Source organism: Porites lutea, chromosome 4 (genome assembly GCF_958299795.1).
Source record: "Porites lutea chromosome 4, jaPorLute2.1, whole genome shotgun sequence".
NCBI lineage: Eukaryota > Metazoa > Cnidaria > Anthozoa > Scleractinia > Poritidae > Porites > Porites lutea.
The window spans coordinates 45,822,145-45,843,171 of record NC_133204.1 but is presented as its reverse complement, the minus strand read 5'-3'; the positions used below and the strand labels follow the sequence as shown (position 1 = coordinate 45,843,171).

The 21,027-nt window shown below is 38.3% G+C and overlaps 2 protein-coding genes across 5 annotated transcripts in view; one reads left to right on the top strand and one right to left on the bottom strand.

The window, feature by feature from the left end:
• Positions 1–8,647, bottom strand: part of LOC140933801 (xaa-Pro aminopeptidase 1-like) — a 45,357-nt gene extending 36,710 nt beyond the window's left edge. For both annotated transcript variants that reach the window (XM_073383454.1, XM_073383453.1), the window contains exons 1-10: positions 8,529–8,647; positions 6,752–6,892; positions 6,213–6,276; positions 6,021–6,125; positions 5,124–5,164; positions 4,361–4,412; positions 4,211–4,233; positions 3,597–3,723; positions 2,298–2,393; positions 1,540–1,621 (exon numbers count right to left, since the gene is read on the bottom strand). In XM_073383454.1, coding sequence (XP_073239555.1) covers positions 1,540–1,621; positions 2,298–2,393; positions 3,597–3,723; positions 4,211–4,233; positions 4,361–4,412; positions 5,124–5,164; positions 6,021–6,125; positions 6,213–6,276; positions 6,752–6,865 — 704 coding nt within the window. In that variant the 5' untranslated portion in view covers positions 6,866–6,892; positions 8,529–8,647. The remainder of the gene's footprint in view (positions 1–1,539; positions 1,622–2,297; positions 2,394–3,596; positions 3,724–4,210; positions 4,234–4,360; positions 4,413–5,123; positions 5,165–6,020; positions 6,126–6,212; positions 6,277–6,751; positions 6,893–8,528) is intronic.
• Positions 8,648–8,740: 93 nt separating this feature from the next.
• Positions 8,741–20,078, top strand: LOC140933799 (BTB/POZ domain-containing protein KCTD9-like). Of its 3 annotated transcripts, XM_073383450.1 has the most exons (13): positions 8,741–8,886; positions 11,585–11,715; positions 11,902–11,945; positions 12,913–12,951; positions 13,497–13,551; positions 13,973–14,028; positions 14,965–15,093; positions 16,110–16,177; positions 16,613–16,705; positions 17,231–17,380; positions 18,208–18,313; positions 18,495–18,628; positions 19,537–20,078. In XM_073383450.1, the coding sequence occupies exons 1-13, from the start codon at positions 8,824–8,826 to the stop codon at positions 19,696–19,698; spliced, it is 1,230 nt and encodes a 409-aa protein (XP_073239551.1). In that variant the 5' UTR covers positions 8,741–8,823; the 3' UTR covers positions 19,699–20,078. The 3 variants fall into 3 exon arrangements, with proteins under 3 accessions (XP_073239551.1, XP_073239552.1, XP_073239553.1); XM_073383451.1 differs by lacking the exon at positions 16,613–16,705; XM_073383452.1 differs by lacking the exons at positions 12,913–12,951; positions 13,497–13,551; positions 13,973–14,028.
• The last annotated feature ends 949 nt before the right edge of the window (positions 20,079–21,027 follow it).

Here is a 21,027-nt window from a genome sequence, read left to right as displayed (position 1 = left end):
AAACAAACAATTGAAATAACCTTAACAACAGACTACGAGTAGTCCCCCATTTTTCCTCGGGGATAGTAAAGCGAGCGAAACGCGAGCGCGCGTGAAAATCACGCCACGCGAGAAAAGCCGACACGCGGCGGGGAGGCTCCCCGCCGCGTGTCGCCTTTTCTCGCGTGGGGTGATTTTCAAGCGCGCTCGCGTTTTGCTCGCTCTACTATAAGCTCTACTATCCCTGAGGAAAAATGGGGGACTACTCGTAGTCTACCTTTACAAGGTCAGGAATCTCAACTGACCGGAGGCGAACCAGTTGGTAGCCTGTGCCAGGCTCTCGGTCTTTGCAGACGAACGAAAAAAGCGCAAGAGCAGTGAGCGAAAAAGCGCGCGAGCTAACGCCCGAGTGAAAAACGGCACCCTCTCTCCCCAGCTCTCACGCAATTTTTCACGCTTTTTCAGGATCCGTTGTCCCCTTGTCCCCACTAAACAGGCTAACCCGTCGGCTATTTACATGTACAAGCGTTACCGAGGAGTATTCAGATCAAATCAAGCAATGGTGTGTAGCGCTTTATAGAGCTAAACTCAGGGTCTTCAGATGGCAAATCCAGCCCTCCAACCTCTCGCCCTCTGCCATGATAACGTCCAATCGGACTCAATGCAAACAAAACCGACGGACTATTTGCATGGCGTTGGCCGTTTTAAACACGGAAAATCCATCTCCGAAATTCGTGAAAATTGGCGGATAAACAGATTCACAAAGTCAGATGGATTATTCATCCAAAATAAAAGCCGTTCCATTTTCACATTAAGACGTATTATCTGTCTGAAGTATGAAAACGGCCATTGCACGTTTATTACTAAGAAAGGGAAGTCATGACGAAACCTAAACGTCCATTCTACTTTTTTCATGACTGTTGATTTTTACTTGGTTATGTATTATGAAACCTTTGCTTAAAAGGATTCAAAGTGCGTCTGGCAGAAACGTAAATATCTTGAGTTCACTTCCATTAATTGCTACGATTTTAGGAAATACAACAATTCATTCATTACCTTATTATAGGAGATTAACGCTTCATGAAATTAGCGCGAATTTCAAAAATTAAGTGGAGCGTTAATTTCGGCGACCTTAATTTCGATTATCTTGGCCCTAAATTCTCGATACACTTCTGACATTCTTGACACCTGAGAAAGAGGAGTATTTTGTCAGGCTGGAGATCCGCCAGTAACAGTGGAACTATGAAGAACCCTGGAAGTGACCAGATTTCTCAGCTTGACTCCCTTCATACATATACATAGGGAAAGTGCCACAAACAAAGTTTGCTATTTTGGATTATACGTTTAACTCTGTTCCCGTTGTTTAATACAAGAAGTTTTGTTTCTTTGAAAACGTCGCGTTAATTTCATCTATTTTGAAATGTTACCCTCTCTTTCGCGCTAATTTCCTTTATTCGAAAGTCTTTTCCCACTAAATTCGCGTTAATTTGAGTCGCGTTAACATCTGGATACCTTAATTTCATGGAGCGTTAATTTCCTATAATAAGGTAGTTAACTTACATTACTTCATCTTGTTTAATCATGGCATAAGCAAAGAAGACTGGATTGAAAACCACATCGGAGCCTCGCAAGTTAAACAGCCCTTGAAATAGAAAAGGTATTGATTAGAATCAGAAACTCATAAGGGTTTCTGTTAGAATTTAATATAGCCTGCGAGCAAGCTCTCCTATTTGGGCGATTTGGCCCAAATAGGAGAGCTTGCTCGCAGGCTAAATTTAATAAAGAAACTATAACAGATGACAAAAAAGAGGTTAGGAGAACACAAAAGATAGCACAATAGGGCCATTTATACGAGGAAAAATAAGACGCGTCTTACATAAGCAGGGAGCAAAGAAAATCATGTTTACAGCTTGCCCTTCGGGCAAGCTGAAGCTAGCATTTACTAGCCCAGACGTCATTTCAACTAGCCCCAAAAGCTTTTTGTTCTTCTGTTATTCAAATTCCTCGTAAAACATCACTTGCCCGTCGGGCAAGTTAAAAACAGAATTCACTAGCCCGATAGCAAAATCCACTAGCCCCGGGCTATCGGACAGTACTTTCTTTGCACGCTGATAAGACGCGTCCTAAATAAGACGCGAACTTTCCGTATAAACGGCACATTTCGTCTAAAATAGGTCGCGTCTTGGCTTAAGTCGCGTCTTATTTTAGACGAAATGTGCCGTTTATACGGAAAGTTCGCGTCTTATTTAGGACGCGTCTTATGTAAGACGCGTCTTATTTTTCCTCGTATAAATGGCCCTAATGTTTCTTATGCTTACAAGCAATCTCATCCAATGCTGTTATCACTAACGCATCAGCTTTCTTCTTTGTCATTTTTTCTCTTACTTCTTTGACTTTATCATGCCAGCTTTTACCTACAATTGCATCAAAGAGTAAAAATATGCAACGTGATATTCGTGGAGTATGCAAAGATCTAGGTCTTATGTTAATTCAAAACTGATAATACTCTGACAACTTTCATGGAAATAATAAATGCATGTTATTATTCTTTAGATGAGGATGCAGTTCAGTACAGTGATCAGCAGGGGCCCGTTTCTCGAAAGTCCCGGTAACTTTTCTGACCCGAAATCAAATATTCAAATCGAAATATAAAGAATAAGAGCGCGGGTCCTGGCTAGCAGACTACTCCATTTTGTTTCACTAACTGATAGTTTTATCGTGCTAGATGCAAAACTATTGATACCTCGATCTTTAATGTAAACGGAGACAGCTTACCGGGCCCGTTAATTATCGGGACTTTCGAGAAACGGGCCCCCAAGGCCCAGTTGTTTGAAGGCCGATTAGCGCTAACCCGAGTTGACATTTTAATCTGGGTTTCTTTTTCTTTTGTTCAAAAGTATTTTCTAGTCAAAAGAATAATTTTCCTAATCCTTTTTAGAGCATCCAATCATCAAATTGTAGGCAAAAAGAATTAAACTTAATTTGCTTTTTAAGCTTTCATATCTGAACTCAAATTTCGCACTAACCCTGGGTTATCTTAATCCAGCTTTGAACGACCCAGGCCCTGGTGTGTACTGGATTTAGGGTCAAAGCCTCAGTCGATGCCATCATGAAGATTCCTTTAAGTCAAGCCATTATGTTTCATGTAATGTCTCCCTTCATTCAGACATTTAGATGTGTGTACTGATGTCACCCTGGTCAGCCTCAACACTCTAACTAACATAATTTCCATGCATAGAACAGTATAGTAGAATTACCCCAGATCAGATATGTTCCATCTGTTTGTGGACATTTTGGTGGATTTAGGCAGGATCTTGGGTAGCCAGCAAGCAAACTCTCTTGGCACTTTCTGGGCTCAAATTGGAGAACAGGGTGGGGGGGGGGGGGGGGGGAGGGAAAGGGACAGAGAGTTCCTTTGTCCCTTTTCTACCTCACCCTCGCCCACTGAGCCAAGAGAAGAGCCAAGAGGAAAGGGCTCAGTTGTTTAATGCCCTTGCTCTTGGAAGCCTGTCATATTAAACTTATTCTCTTAGCCCAGCCGAACCTGGCTAAGCTGCAATCACACCAAAGTATTATCACCTATATAAAGCAGGATGTCAGGTTAGAAATGTACTGACCTGTATATGACATGTCCATGACTATGAGACCCTCATTTGGGGGATCAGGTCTGCCGTGATCTTCCCAAACCTGATCAACAAGATTAGTCTCTGTCGACACCAAGGATAGACCTGCTGCTGACAAGGCCTGAAGAGAGGAATTTCCACAAATCATATGTCACTCATAAAAATATTTTAAAATACACAGTGGAGAGAGTATACAAAGGTACAGTAAAAATGTTGCAATTCTGAAGAGCATACCTTAATTTAAAGCGTGGATAAAGTAACTTTATAACTTGAATGTTCTAATTTTTTATGCTTGATTCTTTTATATTGAGAGTAAATACCGATATGTCATTCTACGATGAAGGGATTGGTATAAATGCTTTCTTTAGGTGATCTGAATAGAAATGCTGTCTATTCACTAAAATTATTTAGGTTATTATTATTATATTTTTTTAACCTTGCGGTTGATTCTAAATTTCCTTTGTTTTCTAACCCTGGTTCATAGACTCATGATAATGATTACTTAGTGGTCAGGAGGCAATGATATTAAAGGAAATTGAGGACCAACTTACTGAGGTTAAACAATTTTAACCTGAACTTAAATTACACCTACAACATTTCACACTCACCCGAGACATTTTCTGCCACTTGTCTACAAGAATGCAAAAGAAAATAAAGATAAATCAGTGCAGTTAACATTAACAAATCTGTGTCAATCACTCTCAAACCTAAATCAAAATATTCTTAGTCGAGAATATCCTATAAACAGTAGCTCTCACCATGGGTTATAACACAAGGATCCACTCCAACCTTAGAACCACTTGATAACACCTAAAATGGAGACAAAACAAAAAATAAACAAACTGCACAGCAGTTACACAGGATTTTTTTATTTTCACTGATGATCGATGTATCTATATATCATGCTTCTTGATTGTCCTCACTTTGATGGATCATGGGAATGATATCACAAAAACATGCAAGCAAAATCTTCAGCATTTTTGTGGGAGACATGTTTTCTATTATAATGTATCAAAATTGTAGTTTTATGGAAAAAGTTATAATCAACTTAAAACATATTCATATGCGCAATCACATGCACACAGAACATAACTTAGACTTGCTACAAGTTGACCTCACAAGTTTCTAAATGAGTGGAGCCAGCTTTTTATAATATTGTAGGCCACAAAGCAGCCAAGCAAGCAATGAAGTTGCGAGAGGTCTTCGTCCTGTGCCATATAAAGTCAGACGAAGGATTTTCTTTAAAGTCTACAAGGAAAATTCCAATGACTGGCTGGAAATGCAATTTATAAATAAATCTCGACCAATTAGGGCCCAGTACGGCAACCAAAAATTTCTACATTGCTTTTAAAATAGAAATTTTGGCTAATTGCTCCACAGTGAGAGTAAAATTTTTCAGACTGGTTTTACAGCTACCAAACCTGTAACAGTAACTTAGTTCTGAATGATTTGTATTCCATAAAACCAAGCTGTGAATAATACCAGGAAATAACAGCAAAAGTTGTCCATGATATCTCGTACCTGAATGAGCCATTCCTCCTGAGTAGGTGTATCAGGAAGCCCTAATAATGCATCAAATACTTAAAGATCAATAATACTGATAGCTGATGATTCTACTATTATAGGAACTGGGGATACATGGTTTGCTAGAGTAGCAAGTAATAACTACCTGCAGGGGCATAGCTTAACCTGTACCCCCAGCACACATATGTGCGTACACCAGAAAAAATGTTGAACTGATAATAAATAATAATGAAACCAAAACAGAAAAGCACACAAGGGAAAAAATATGGGATTGTTGGAAAAAGGAGCACTTACCTATTATAACTAAATCCCCTTTAACCTCTCTCATATAATTTTTTTAGACAAAATGTGGTAATTTTCCCAATTTTGTCTCGAAAGCTATACATGCTGCCTGACGATGGCAGTCTTTATCATACTGATATACTGGTAAAAATGGAAATGTAATCAAGTCACCCCCCCCCCCCTCCCAAAGAAAATAACTTACAATAGGAGCTAGCTATGCCCCTAACTACTTAATAATTTTATCATCTATATTATGTATTCATTGAAATGCTCATACAGATCTTAAAATGTATAAAAATGTTATCCCTAAAATGGGACCCTGGCATTACCCAGCTGACAGATGTCACATGGGAAAAATTCATGGCAGAACCAAGAAGTTGCAATGGGTTAATTCTCTGTTAAAGTCTCCTTTGTTAAGAGAAGTGAGGAACTTCTAAACGCATTAAATCTGTTGTGTATAATTAACATTTTCCGATATTATTCATTTTTACAAATCTGATTCCATGTGAAAATAGCGGGAGATCTTAGCCTATTGAAGAAGACCCCCTAAATAAAGGAGGGGTTTTAAGCTTTCAAGAAAAAAACAGGAGAGGTCTACTTAATAAACATTACCATGCTTCATAAGTGTCCAGTTAGAATCTAACTGTTTTTCAGCCTGGAGAAAATAACGCCCATCAGTCCACAGGGCAGCCAAGGTGTCTGTGACAATGGCAGTACCTGAAATTTAATTATAAGGAGCAGGGTAAACTAGGCAGCAGCTAGAAGACTAAAAAATTATCAACCCCCAGCAAGTCCTAACCATACCTGCTGAACCACTGAAGCCAGAGATGAATTCTCTTCTCAAGTCACATGATGCAAGATATTCATTCTGCCAAAATAAAATAATGTACAATTTTATTAATTTATTATAATCAATTTATAATAAATTATACCATATATAAACAAATCAGTCCTCTAAGTAAGAGTGTGTATAGCTTTTACCCATGTCCAACCAAAAAACAAGGGCCTTTAAAAAAACTAGTACTGCCCACTTAGAATCAAGGACAATGCATGGTCACATCATGGAGCTGTGATATTCTTGGTTTGCAACCAAGTGACAAGATGGCCATGTTGGTTGACAAAACAACAAAATTCTTTCAGCAGAAATTGCATGAAAAAAGAGTTAAGTTCCCAGCGAAGGGAAAAGCTTGATTTGTTTAGCTACAAACAGGCAATATTGCAAGCCATTAGCTTCCTTACCAAATTGAAGGGGAGTGGGGATGTCAACGAAGCTAGTCAGTGCTGTTTTGGGCATTAAATATTATAAACAAGGCATTATAAAATTTCAATTTAGAATAGTCAACCTGGTGAGCATCTTCAGAAGGGATAATGTAAGCCTGAATTGCTTCACTCAGTAGATGTTTACTTCTCATTAGTGACCTGAGTTGCCGCAATAGATGTCCAGTTTGTTTGGCCATGATACCACACCGCACAAAAGACTAATCCTAAAACAGTCCACATAAAAATCAGAACCAGACAATTGTTAAATTAATGTTTGAAATTTAATGTGATCAAAGTATGGAATAATCAGTTTCTAGACATACATAACGAATAATACGTATTATAGTATAATGTGAGTATGCAGATAATTTCATTTAATGCAGGTGTTACTCACTTTGACTTAGATAAGTAAAAATTTTGGCATGTAGGGTCAATAAAATTAAGGTTAAGGTCGTATAGCCCACTACTACTGCAGCCTAGAGCCCATAGAAATAGATCATTCACTAAAAATTTCTATACTGTAATAAAATAATGAAAAAATAAATGAATAAGTTTTGGAAGGCCTATAATTCTCGGCTTGGACACAAAGAATTACCAATTCCCTCCCAAGGGGTCTTATACTTCCTTACAAAAATAACTGGAGTACTTGTCAGGAAAAATAATTGCAAAAACATCCCAGCTGCTGACTTGTCTTAATTAAGTCATCTCTCTGTCTCCTATTATTTATTTATTATCTATTTTCTTATTAATTTGTTTTTTAGTCACTCACATAACAAAACAATAAAACGTTACAAAAGGTGTTAATTAAAGTATAAGTTAATGTGACAAGGAAGCCTAAAGAATCTGGGAGCTGATATTAATAGGTTTCAAATTCCTTGAGCTAATTATTACTTACTTGAGTACAGAGTGAACAGAAAACATAAAACTTAGCCGGGAGAACAGCTATTAATGAGATAATTTTTTTTAAAAAAATATGGAAGAAGAGCTGGTTAGTGAAATTGGCAACAAATTCCAAATAATATATTTGTTGGTCCTTGATAAAGGATATATACTGAACTACTTAAAATTAGTTCGACAAAATGAGGTCTATACTGAAAGGCAAGTTGAGTTTCAAAATGCTGAACTTGCTTAGTACTTAGAAAGAGTTGTGAAAGCTATTAGGCAGAAGATTAATATTAACAAGAGAAGCCCAGTCAACATTTTCCTCCTTCCCATCACCCCATGTACTCCCTTTGAGTCGTGCTTCTAACATTTAATTCTCCATGTGGGATCCAGATAGAAATGTGTGGAGATAACTGAGCCCCAGCAGCTGCTACAGTGTACAGGTCTGCACAGCTAGTGTAACCTCAATATATAGAAGGGCCAAGGGTATGGCAAAATATGTTCCCTACATGTATAACAAAATCCCTATAACAAGGTTTTGTTATATCAAGATTATTTTTGTTAGTTTCTTATTATTTCTGGGGCTAAAAATATCGTACATTATAGCAAGGACTCCATTAATTATGGAGGTTCGATGTTACACGAGTGCAGTTCTGCTAAACCGGTGGGTGAAATTCAGCCGGAAAAATCAGCTGAGCAACAAAATAATTCCTATCATCTTTTGGCTTAGTAGCCTAAGACTAGAGCTCCTACCACCCTTACCCTTACAAAGATATGATCATCCCAACTGTTCAACCTTTATTCTGTTGAAATTTTATTTCAGATTACCCTTCAGGACTTCGCTCAAGAATTCAAGGACACAAACGGGTGCTTACATGGTTGTTCTTCGTTCGAACCGGAAATGATAGGATATAAAGAACATGACTGAATCTTTCTCAAAGAAAAAAAAACATTTTTTTGTCTATCATTAATTCTTACCCACAAGGATTCCTTCTGTATTGTGTTATTTTGCTTTCTGGTCCAATACAGGGTATTTACGTTAAACGCCTTAGACCTCCTACCTTTGACCCACAAGAAGACAAAAACAAACAGGCCGCTTCTTAAGGACCGACAGGGAATGGTGATGACTAGACCCCAGGAGTTCTCTTCTCGCGTCATTCCTGGTAAACAAAAATAACGCCTGTCAATTTTCGTGCATGACGAGCGCATTTTATGCTCACAAGATTCACGGCGGAACACGACTCCCTCAAAAATTCACTTTTACCCATGAAATATGCCAAGTAATGTTCCGAGGAGAGTAACGATATTTACAAAAGGCCATAGAACAGGAGGGAAGGTATGATCTTCGTTGCAGCCACTGGCCACTTTAATTTCTTACCTTCAATATTTGGCGCAACTAATTACGGACTTAAACCTGCTTAAACAAAGCGTATACTGTTCTCTCAGAAGAGTTGATTTAGGGATATTGCAATTGCATGATTTTATCGCGATACAGCGATTTTAAAATACTGCTCGCTCTTATTAAGATATCCCTGAACGCCTTGTGCAACAAAGCATACCAATGCAACAACATTTATTTTACTGAATTAGGGAACGCGTCCAAATATCGGCATCGGGTCACACCGATGCCGATCAATTGGGCACCGATTTTTTCCGATTCCGTTGAAGGTCGGACCCGATTTTATCGGCACCGAATGAAACGGAATCGGCAACGGGTCTCAAGTCTTTATCGGGCCAATTAACAAAGGTCATCAAAAATATCTGGCAGCTCAAGTAACCCGTCACAAAAGCAAAAGCAAAAGCAAAAGCGTGAATGTTGTTTTTTATAACCTTATCTTTCTTATAAATGTGTCTTGTTTGAACCGAAATTTAACGTCACAGTTTCGAACATTTGTTTGTATTTCCTATGACAGAGTATGACCAGAAAATATTAAATTTGTGTATCAAAATGGGCACGAGAAGAAACTGCAGGTCATTCAACAACGCTGAAGAGCATCTTTTGAGTGAAAGACGGCACAATGTACATTGCAAGTGTACGATCTCAAAATGATAATTTTAAAATAGCTTGAGCCTGTGCTAACCGGAACCCAAAACGCATGATTATAGGAATCTTTGGAGGAATAAACAGTTTAGGACTGTAAACGAAAAAAATAGAAGTCAGAACATCCACGACCAAAATGCAAATGTTGTTACCATGTTGTGTACTTTAACTGCTAAATTGCCACAGAAGAGAAGAGGACATCGTCTGAGAATCAGGCTGCAACTTGTTTATTGGTTGCATATGAACTCAAAAAAGTGACTGATGGAGGCGTTCAACTGGTTTTCTCTTTGTCGATTCTCTTTCCGCTATTAAAATGAGTCGAACTTACCGGATGTATGCACAGTTTGCTTTAGTTGAACACTCCGGTAAAAAAGGTTCTGATTTTTGTCAAAAAGTCAGCCACCTAGAGTCAAGTGCAAATTTTTCTAAGTGCTGAGAGTGGAAAGCAATTTCACGTGGCACCATGCTCAAGCTCACAGAACATACAGCAAAGTCGCTAAGCCATTCTCTCTTTGGTAGCTCCTGTATGAAACTTCGTTCCGTGTCTTCCGTGACTCGCGAGTGTGGGAATCTTTCAGTTCTTGTTGCTAATTCCTTGGAGACAATCTAAGGCCGCAATCTAATTGGTCAGTATTTTTTGCCTCAGATCGCATTACACCTTGCATTTAGGATCGTTGAATAATGAAAGACGCAAATTTTCGTAAAAGTTTATCCCGTGGTTTTATATTATCCATGGTTTTGCTCTCGCTCCGCTCGCTAGGAAACCCGTTGAGGTCTACTTGTAACAAGTCTATGAATCCAGTTGCGTTTCGGAAAAGTGAGTTCCGGTTGTGTTTTTGGATTGCATTGTTAGAAAGTATCGAGTAAAGAACACACTACTCAGTAAGGTGTTTTGTTTGCTATATATCAACGAAGAACAGTGGTGTTTTGCTTTGTAATATTTAACTCCTTTTAATTTTCATAGAATAAATGTTATGGAGCAGCGTGGTGTTTGCGATCGACTGAAGGAAATACGTCTGCAAAACGCCGAAAATCACGTGTATAGGCAAGCATCAAATCAACAAACTCGAAACATAACGTGCAGGAACATACAATATTGCTATTTGTTATGGAGTAGGAAAAAGGTACAGTCGATTGAAATTATTTTGGAGTGAAACGACTCTTTCATTATTTGGTTTCGTGACACGCTTCATTTTACATATCAGATAAAATAGTATGACGATGACACATATGAACATCGGAATGTCAACCGGCTCCGATTGAATCGGCAAAGTTTTTATCGTAATCGGAAACGGTAACTGGTGCCTATGGATCGGTACCGATTCCGATCAATCGGAAAATTAATGGGGTCCGTTTCCCATGATCGGGTTCCCTACCGACATTTGGACGCGTTCCCTTACATTCCTATTCAATGATGTGGAAATAAGTGGCTATACAATACATTAAAATAAGCCGATATCGGTCTATCTCAAGTGATCACCCCATTTTATCAAGATCTGTCGCAATAGGATGCAAACTTTGAATATGGATTGTTTTTGAAGGGGATGGGGGGTTGAGCTATGCCTTTAATACACCCTTAACATTATTAGACTTCTGAAAGCTCCAAGACATGAAAAAAGGTTTACGAAAATACCAGCGTAATATATATGTTGTGGTTCAATTTTATCCTTGGTTTAAATTTCAATTTCTTTTGTTTCAAACTGATTATCATATATTACCATTCCTCAAAACAAAAGGAAATAAAATTTAAACCAAGGATAAAATTGAGCCACAACATATACATGTAGGTACATATTACTAGTGAGTGAACCAAGAGACATAGAAGTTTATGTCTGACATTATAATTAATCTTTATAAAATAAGACACTGAAATGCCATAGGGCTCCAACTATAATAATTTCAAAGAAAAAAAAGATTAACCTTTTTATTTAAAAGATACATTAGTTGTATTCTCAAGATGTCCTAATTAGTTTGTGTCTTTTTTTTTTATAAGGTGATTGCTGTCCCAGACACCTTTGAAGAATTGCTTCTCAAAGCTAAAAACAAACTTGGACTCCATGGTAATGCAGTAGTTGCAGTCTATAATAAAAGCGGAGGACTGCTTGAAGATGTTGAGTTGATCAGGTACAAACATATATCATCTTTTATCAAGTGCTGTATATAAATCCAAGTAAATAATGTCAGGTACAACAGAGTGGTTTAAAATATCGGTCATATTTATCACATATCATCTGTGTATAGGATTTTGTTTTCTGTGATGAAATGATTATTAATTTTTTTACATGTACATGTGCCATTTTAATTTTTCAGAGATGATGAAGTCCTTTATGTTTCTTCAGAAGATCCTACCACAGGTAAGGCTTCAAAGACTGATACAGATGCTCCTTTCTTGATTAAAATGAACAAATACAAAAACTGCAACTACGGTTAAAATATAACTGCAACATAGCCTTCTAATACTTTCATTAAATTTTCGTGAAAAAAGCCTGTTACTTGAGAAATTCAATGAAAATATGTTATTAGCATGCATGTATATAGCGTGCACAGTGTTTGAGGTCTAATTTCACTCACCTCCCATGAATACATTTACACTGATGTGCATGTAAATGTCCCAGGGTGTTCTATCTAATACATGTACAATTGAGTGGTACTCTTATGTATGATGGAGTATATGTAGTATTAATAGGGTCTGAATAAGTGTATGCCCCCAAACGTCCAATCCTCTAAGACTGAATACCCAAAAATTCCCTTTACACCACTAGCTGTAGTTACAATACTATTCAAGTCCCAAGAACAAGTGGTGAACCAAAGATTTGAAAGTATAAATTTGTGAATAAAATGAACTGTTTAGTAATTTACATGTACTCTAGAAATGAATAAGATTGAAATGCTCTTCACTGGCAATGTTCATATCTTGCCCAAAAAATCCAACAGTTTGAGCCGTACCCCTTAAAGACAACCTTTCTCATTTTAAGGAAGTACTGTTTTTCTCCAGACCAATATGTCAGAAAAAAAATTAAGATGCTGGTAAAATACCGGTACTCCCATAGATTGAGGTACAATGTAGTACATGTAAGTTAAAGCAAGGATTTCCTATTTTGATGTCTCAACCCTGAATTTACATGATGCCGTCAGTATAATTAGCACTTTCAAATATCACTCCTGCTCTGTGGTCTTGTTTGTCATCAGCTGAACTGACCAAGGAGCCAGTGACTTGCACAATGATCCATTTTAAATGTAAATGAGTTAGCATTTTTAAATTGATTAGGCATTTCCGCTGATATTTTTCTGTTGCACCCCATCTTCATATCATTCCTCCAGTAAATGGCAATGTTCACGAGGCTGTCAATGGAGTTAAATGTAAGTTCTACAGTTATTTTGCAGTCCTACGGTGTATAATGCTATAAATATTTAAATGTATAAGAGAGAAGAGAGCTATTAAAACTCAATGTGTGGTTTATATGGGTATAGTTGATATAGGGGTTGGGGGAGAGGGGGTGGGGGAGGGGAATACTGCAAAAGTGACAGCGTCTTCAGAGTTTAGATCTCCAGAGGTTGCCGTTTACAAAACCTTGATTCAACTAGATTGGATCAACCTCTGAAACCCTGTCTGTAAACATTTGTCTTTTTAAACAAGATTCAGGTTTATCTGGTCCAGACCAATCCAGGTTATTTTTGTAAAAAATTGTAAATTGTAATTTGTTTACCCACTAGGCTCTTAGGAGTTCTTATGAACTTGTTTCAACGTGTCTGTGCGTTCCAGATGGAATTGGAATTTAGAAGTGTTAGTTTTTGCGGGGAGGGGAAAACTAGAGTACCCAGAGAAAAACCTCTCGGAGCAAGGGAGAGAACCAACAACAATCTCAAACATATGTATGGTAGTTATTAAAAATTACCTTTTTTAGCATTCACAGACTGGGTGACACTCAATGTTGGAGGTCAAATATTTACTACCACAAGGTACTGACACAATATATGTTATATTATAGATATGACTAATGCAAATTTGGTTTATTTTGATACATGTTTTGAACAAGGTGATGCATCAATTCTTTTTTTATCTCAATAAAACGTCAATATAGGACTGAAAAGTATTGCCTGTTACACCGGATTTTAGAATAAGCGGTGTTGAAAGTAATTTATCATTCTAACTTTTTAATAGCAATTAATAGGGAAAAACAGGCAGCTTCAAATATTGAAGGGGGCAGGACGAGAAACATTAAATTTGTTTCTTTTACTTGGCCTAACCAAACTGTATGAGGATATACAGGCATTCACTATGCTATCATTTGACTTTATGGATGAATATTAAACGATTAAAAAAAAAAGTAATGAGAAAGTTGACCTGCAGCATACTTTTTCATTCTTTTGTGTGTTGTAGGGCAACATTAATGAATGAGCCAAACAGCATGTTGGCCAAAATGTTTTCCCCAGCAGGTCAGTAAATAACATCCATGTTATCATAATCTGGCAAAGTTTGTACGGTGGTTGACCACTCTCTGACAGAATTTTACAGTCTGAAGTCAACTGTCAGCTGTTGTCAGCTGTTGTTTGATTCCCAAGATTTTGGATTTAGTTCAAATTTATCCTCAATATTACAGTGTTTCCTAATAAAAGCTTATCATTATTTGGTTTAACATTAATTTAAGGATATCATTAAAGCCCGGGACTAATTGTCACAAGGGTATTGATGTTTTAGGTCAATTCTGAATCAAAGTCCCCACAGACGTAGTGCCTTTAACCACACACCAAATGCTCTTGTAGAGTTTAACAAATTTCATAACAAAGCAATATCCATGATATTTTTTGGCAATTGTTGTAGGCATGGCATTAAGGGTTTCAATCCATTTCCATCCTTTCCATGCATCCATAGCAACAGACAACAGGAAGAAATTTAAATGCCAAAATATAGCCTCAAGTAACATAAGTGGACCACTATTTTTGGAACTCACTTTCATAGCAAGACACTTTTTAGATAAACTTAAGACAACAAATAGTCTGACATAGCCCCTTTAAACTGTCATAAATCTGGCACCTGATCAGGCGCGGATCTAGGATAAATGCGGACCGATTTCCTGAGGTGCAAGCTTCTTTAGATTTTGACTTCCTGAGGTGCCCTTTTCTTGGGTTTCCAAGTCATTAAGACAGGATATTGGCCAGTTCCATTCAGCTTGGATGAAACCTTGCAACTTGGAAAGTTAATTATTTATTCATCAAAAATATATCTGTTATTCAAAATCTGAACAATTTCTGTAAAACGGTGGAAACTGGTGTGGATCCACGCCTGCCTGATAGTTATAACGATACCTTCCACTGCGTACTTCAAAAGTTCTTGAAAAACCTCTGGAGTTGTCATTTTCATTATCCACACAGAATCGTGGAGCAGTATCACTGATTCTACAGGAGCTTTTCTATTTGATAGAAGCCCAGTGTACTTTGAACCAATTTTGAATTATCTCAGACATGGACAGCTTATACTGGATAATGGAGCCAATCCCCAAGGTAACCACATGCACATATTAGGGAGCTTAAGCAAAGACGTTTTTGAGCAACGGACGTCAACCGAAAGTGAGGACTTTTCCCTTGTAATATGCCTTGACGCTATGTAATTTGTATTGCTTAGTTTCTTTACTCTTATAGAGATGATTTGACTGAAAATTTGGGCAAAACCATCGCCCAAAAATGAAAAAGGGCAACTTCCGGTTGACGTGCGTCGCTCAAAAACGTCGTTGCTTAAGCTCCCTAATATAACATAATTAAGGACTCAGAAATTAATGATATTAAAATTCTTAACTGTTTAAAAATTGTTATATTGATGTACTGCAACTTTATGCTTTTCTCTTAGCGATTTTCTGGGCGAGATTTTCTCTAGGCTGACACGATCTTAAGGGTTCTACAGTCTGTAGTTGCTGTAAGTTTTCAGTAAAAAATGTCTAAATTTGTCGCCTCAGCAAAGAAACCCTTTAATACATTTCTGGTTGCCCTTGGCGTGGCAAATTTATTTACTCTTCCTGTTAAGGTACTTGCCTTTCCAAAAAAGGCTTGGTTCTTCCTTGCTATACTACTCTAGTATTGCTCTATTCATTCTAAATGCGCATTCGAGATAGTCATATGCAATAATTATGTTTCTGATGTTTACGCGGCAATAGCCCATATTCGATATATTAAAATTCTAACATGATTGGTACGGTACGTACCGTAACTTTATTTATACCGGGTATTTTTTTCAGGTACATTTACATTTAAGTATAGAAAACTAACTACCTAACTAAACTAGAATCTAAGATAAAAATTAAGGAGGCTTTAGGGTCAAAATTGCAAAATTTTCATGACTCCATTGTCTCGCAATTTCCAGAAGAGACTTGAACACAAAAAAAACCGAACTAGATATAGAAATATGACCAGAAAGTCTCGGAGTCATGTTGGAATTTTTTAACAATATCGAAGGTGGGCTATTAAACCGCAAATACGGTGTAGTTGAATGTTTATGAACTAAGAGAAGCTTGTAATAATGGTAGGTGTCTTAGAAGAGGCCAAGTTCTTTGGAATTTCAGGCATATTGGAACAGCTGGAAGAAATGGCGAAGGTATGACTATGTTTCCTGGTGAACTTTATGGCCCGCTACATATTCTGGAGCAATCGGTGTGGTGTTTAAACGTCTGGACGCAACCTAAATAAACTTTGTCTTATTGTCTCCTTCGTTGTCTTTTTTTTTTTCGTTAAGCCTGAGGGCATGCAATCTTAGTATGATTCTGTAAATTAATGGTGAAAATGAACTGGTATTACGAGCTCGAAGTCGAAGAACGTATTATTGTTGTTGGCTTAACTTTTCACCCAAATAATATATTATCAGGTAGACATGGGAGATGAGATGGCCAACAGAGCTAAAAAAGCAGAGAGGTTTTTTCGTATTAAAAAAGGAACAAGAAAATAGTTTTGCAGTATTGGAGTTCATATTAAGTGAAAACTATCCGCAATGCTGTCAGGGCCTATAAAAGCTATTTAATCTGTTGCTTTTTAGGCCATGGATAAGTCAGATGATGCGCCTCTGTCAAGGAGTGAGTTCGTGAAAATTTTGTTGTCGACGCCATCGAACTGTGAGCTTCGTTGCCAGGTATTAAAGTATTCCAAACCTTTCGGGACGCAAAGTGCATGTTCAATGTCACTGCGCTGCGTTGTACGCAAAATATAACACGGTATTTTAGTATTTATATTTATTTGTATTTGTATCTATTCCAATTAATGTTAATTTGCTTATGGGCCTTTTACCGCGCTTTGCACCGGCTGCAAGTATCTTGTTCGTGTTCTGATTGGTTCGTTGCATTGTCTGGGTCTGTTATGATTTTTTTTCTTCTCAGCCTCGTACCCAGGCCAGTTCGCGCTATCCGAGTTACCAGAGGCGGCTTGGAACCTAGCGCGAATCCTCGGCGAATTTTCCTGACAAGTTTGACAGGTGGCTTCACATCCGAAATTGCCGAGGACGACTGGGAACGAAGCTGCCTTTTTCTTCATTTTCCTTCCAGAACTTCCAGTTAGCTTCAACTCACTAACTTAGCTTTTTAGCATTAAAATTTCACGTGAAGTTTACATAATACTGTACATTTATTGATTTGTAGTGTGAATTTGTTATACTCTACAGGGGATAAATCTTGACTCCGCTGATCTTTCCAAGCTCGATCTACGTTTTATTAACTTCAAAATGGCGAACTTGAAAAAGACGGACCTTGCAAACGCTAACCTGTCAAACTGTTGCTTGGAACGAGCGAATCTTTCCGGAGCTCACATGGATGTAAGTTTATTCCTACAAAGTGAATACACTCGTACACAGAAACGTTAAAAGAAGAACGCTTTCCATTTTTTTAAAGTGGCCAGCTGTAGTTAGACTGCGAGCACACATTTTTCAGTCTGACGAGTCGAGGCATTAGGGAGCTTAAGTAACCAAGACGGCGACGGCAACGAGAACAGGAAAAAAGCTATAGGTTTATACATTGCAAAACAACAACTTTGCCCGTGCATCACGCTTTTTTGTACATTTTTTTGCTGTCACTGCACGACTACGACGTGAAAATGCCTAAATTCACTTTTGGTGGAGGACGTGAACGTAATACCATGACTCTCATTTTCTTTTCCTGAACTTTGACACAATCTCTTAGAAATCAACTCCAGAAAAATTTGCCAACGTTGACGAAATGAACGAGATGCAGTAAGCGCGATAAATTTGGATTTCTTAAGTGGAAAACTAGGAAAGGCGGGAGGAAAGGGGCCCATCTGTCGACGCTTCTCTTCCCGCCAACACCCCCGTTTACCTCATTCTCTGGTTTGTAGCATGCTCCCCGCGCTACAATCCTAAAGAAAACTGAGCTACCACTCTAGAGCGAATACTATTCTATTACTTGTTAAAAAAAAATAATTATGAAGAGCTACCATCCGGCTAATGTGCAAGAAAAGTACATTAAATGTCTTCACCAGCTTTTTGGACTGGCTAACCCGGATTGCCCGTTCTTGCGATTACATAAGAATGATCTCTTTCTTGATCATCGTTGTTATTTGCGCAGTTTAAATTCTAAATTCAAATATCAATAGCCCTACTTTGTCATCTTTTTACTTGGACTCCAGGGTGCTATTTTAAGCTGTACTCGTCTCCAGAGGGCCCATATGGAAGGGGCCTCTCTTAGAGGGTGTAACTTTGAAGACCCTGCTGGTACCAGAGCTCATCTTGAAGGTAAGAGAGTGCTCTATTTTCTAAGATAACCGCCGGCCCCCATATAATTTGAACTTCAGCGCATTGTCTCCTTTTCTCGTGAAATGCACCACCGCTTATTTTTACGTGTAAAGTTAGTGTTCACATTAGCTGTAACTATGTTGAAATCCAGCTACCAGTCATTATGACTTGTTTTTTTTAGGTGTAAACTTAAAAGGTTCAGATTTGGAAGGAAGTCAGTTAGGAAATGTCAATCTTCGTGTCGCCACTCTTAAGGGCGCTAATCTACAAAACTGCAACTTACGAGGAGCGGAGTTGGCAGGCGCTGATTTAGAAGTAAGATTTACTGTTGCATTCCTTATACTGTGTAAATATTGGGACACCTCAGCCTAGTCCCTACGCGTTCTCGGCTCGGTCAATCCTGGACTCTACCGTGAGCTGCGACGTCACCGACAGAGACTAGCCGAGAACATCTCTCGCCCGCTCTTTCCCAGGCTTCGCGCGTACAGGGGAGAACGCCTAGAGAGTCGACTGGGGACACCTTGCTTTTGTGACAGGACACCAAAACTATAGAAGGAGCAGTTCCAAATTGTTCCTTGCAAACTTTGCGTTAAACTATAAAAATGTGTATTATTTTTTTCATGGCCGTCTTTTTGGTTTTTTTCCCTGAGATTTCACCTTACCTCTGGTCTGGTTAAGTGCGGAGTAGTATTTGATTAGACATGATAATGTGAGAGACAGAGATCGAACCACGTAGCCTATTGCAAACAACGCAATTCTAACAAAGTTGCTTCTTTGTGAATGTAGACCTCATTCCGAAATGGGATTAATTCATTGTTTTTATATCTAGTTGTAAGTTATTTCCTTTTATGCCGTGTATAAAATCCTGGAGTAGAAGTACCGACTACTGTTTTTGAAGATATTTATAAGTGTCTTGCAAATGCTTAAAAAAAAAAGAACATACGCCCCATTCAAACCAGTGCAGCTGTTTAGTCTGTTTTTCGAAAGCTGCTTGCTGATTATTCTCGTCGACAAATTTAGTGCAAGTTAAAACTTACTTCAGTGAACCCTATATTATGGTAGTCAAATTTCAGCTTTCAGTTACTGATTTCATTTTGGTAACCTGGGCTAATTCAACATATTTTATTTCGCGCAAACGTAGCAGAAGTCTACTAAAGGGATGTCGCACTTTGAAAAGCAAAGTAAAACGTATCTGTTGTTTTTGTTCGTTGTTTTTGTCCCAGAACTGTAACTTAACTGGGTGTGATCTCCAAGATGCAAACCTCAGAGGCGCCAACATTACTGGCGCTACAATCGCAGATATCACTGGTCCACTTCATATGACGGCATTTGTCCGAAATCAGCTTCCAGGTTCTCGCTTGATCTCCTCGCCTCCAGATTCTTAGAGGACTTGGCTAACGCGTTGAGACAGGAAAATGAATCAATTCTGGATTAAGAGATGCTGCTACTCTTTGTTTCTTCTTATCGCGCCTTCAACACAGACAAGTTTCAGAGGGCATACAACACAGTGCAAGGCTGAGGGAAATCAGAAATTTTCTACTTCGAAAACTTGAAGCGGGGAATAGTCTTCGCAAATAAAGCGTATAATTTGAGAATCAGGCTCAAGAGGAATAGCAGAACACAGAGGGTCAAGTCACAAGTTAAAAGGAATTAGCGTGTGTTATGGACAGTTACTCACTCCCGCTGACTCATGGAAATAAAGAAACTAGTAATGTGCTTCTAAAGTATAATAACGTCGGAAATAATAAATTTATCAAGTTCATGACGTGTTGATGTCAGCTTGAACGGGGACGCTTAGTCCCAACACCTAGGGAAGGCAAAGAAAAATTATTACCCCCACCCCCTCCCCACTTGGCACAATATACATTATTTTCAAGGCCGGCCCTCTCATTTCCTTTTTTGTCTTAGGGACTGGATGAGCCCTCCCCCCCCCCCCCCCCCGCTCACTTAACTTAAAGATCTGAATCCGCCACTCTTATAACTACTCACTGCATCTTTCTGCAGTTAGATCAAATTGACGATTGTACCAAAATACAGTGGAACCTCTATTTAAAGAACACCCTCGGGATGCATTTGGTTACCAAGAAACGACGCCTAGATAGCCAAAACAGCAGGTCTATAATGTTTCCGCGAAAACGAACGGCAGGTGGTGTTGAGGCATGACGGAAGATAAGTTTAACAGACTATCGCTCATTGTTTTCCTCAAACTTAGAGTATAATTGTACGAGGGATATGTTTTAGTTTATTACGGCTTCACTTTAGAACACTTCAACTGCCTAACCAAGAAATCTGAAACATGAAGGTAAATCTGTGATATCGTATGCTAAGAGTGACAGCATTATTCCTTATTCCAGGGATGTACTGGTAGCCTGCGAACAGCAGACGCATTTCCGGAGGGAGAGAAGCGACGACCGAAAATGCGTCTGCTGTTCGCAGGCTAATATACTGGCAACCCGATTGTCAATGCGACACAAAACATGTGCAGATTAAACCAATCTTAACTTGGATTAGGAAGACGGACAGTGTTCCAATGCAAAGCCGAAACTGCCATGATAACCCGTTTACAAGACAATCATGTCCAAACATTCTAAACGTTACAAGATAATAAAATTAATTTATAGCCGTATTTCTCTTATTGAATTACGACAAATATAGCAAAGTAGCTCAAATTGAATTATAATGAATATAGCAAGACAGCTCAATAATCTCTGATC

Excerpts from the sequence above, each read along its gene's own strand:
- LOC140933799 (XM_073383450.1), top strand. The coding sequence starts at position 8,824 with ATGCCAAGTAATGTTCCGAGGAGAGTAACGATATTTACAAAAGGCCAT. Across the intron at positions 12,952-13,496 it reads GGCTGTCAATGGAGTTAAAT|CATTCACAGACTGGGTGACA; the intron begins GTAAGTTCTACA and ends TACCTTTTTTAG. Across the intron at positions 16,178-16,612 it reads AGCTGGAAGAAATGGCGAAG|GCCATGGATAAGTCAGATGA; the intron begins GTATGACTATGT and ends GTTGCTTTTTAG.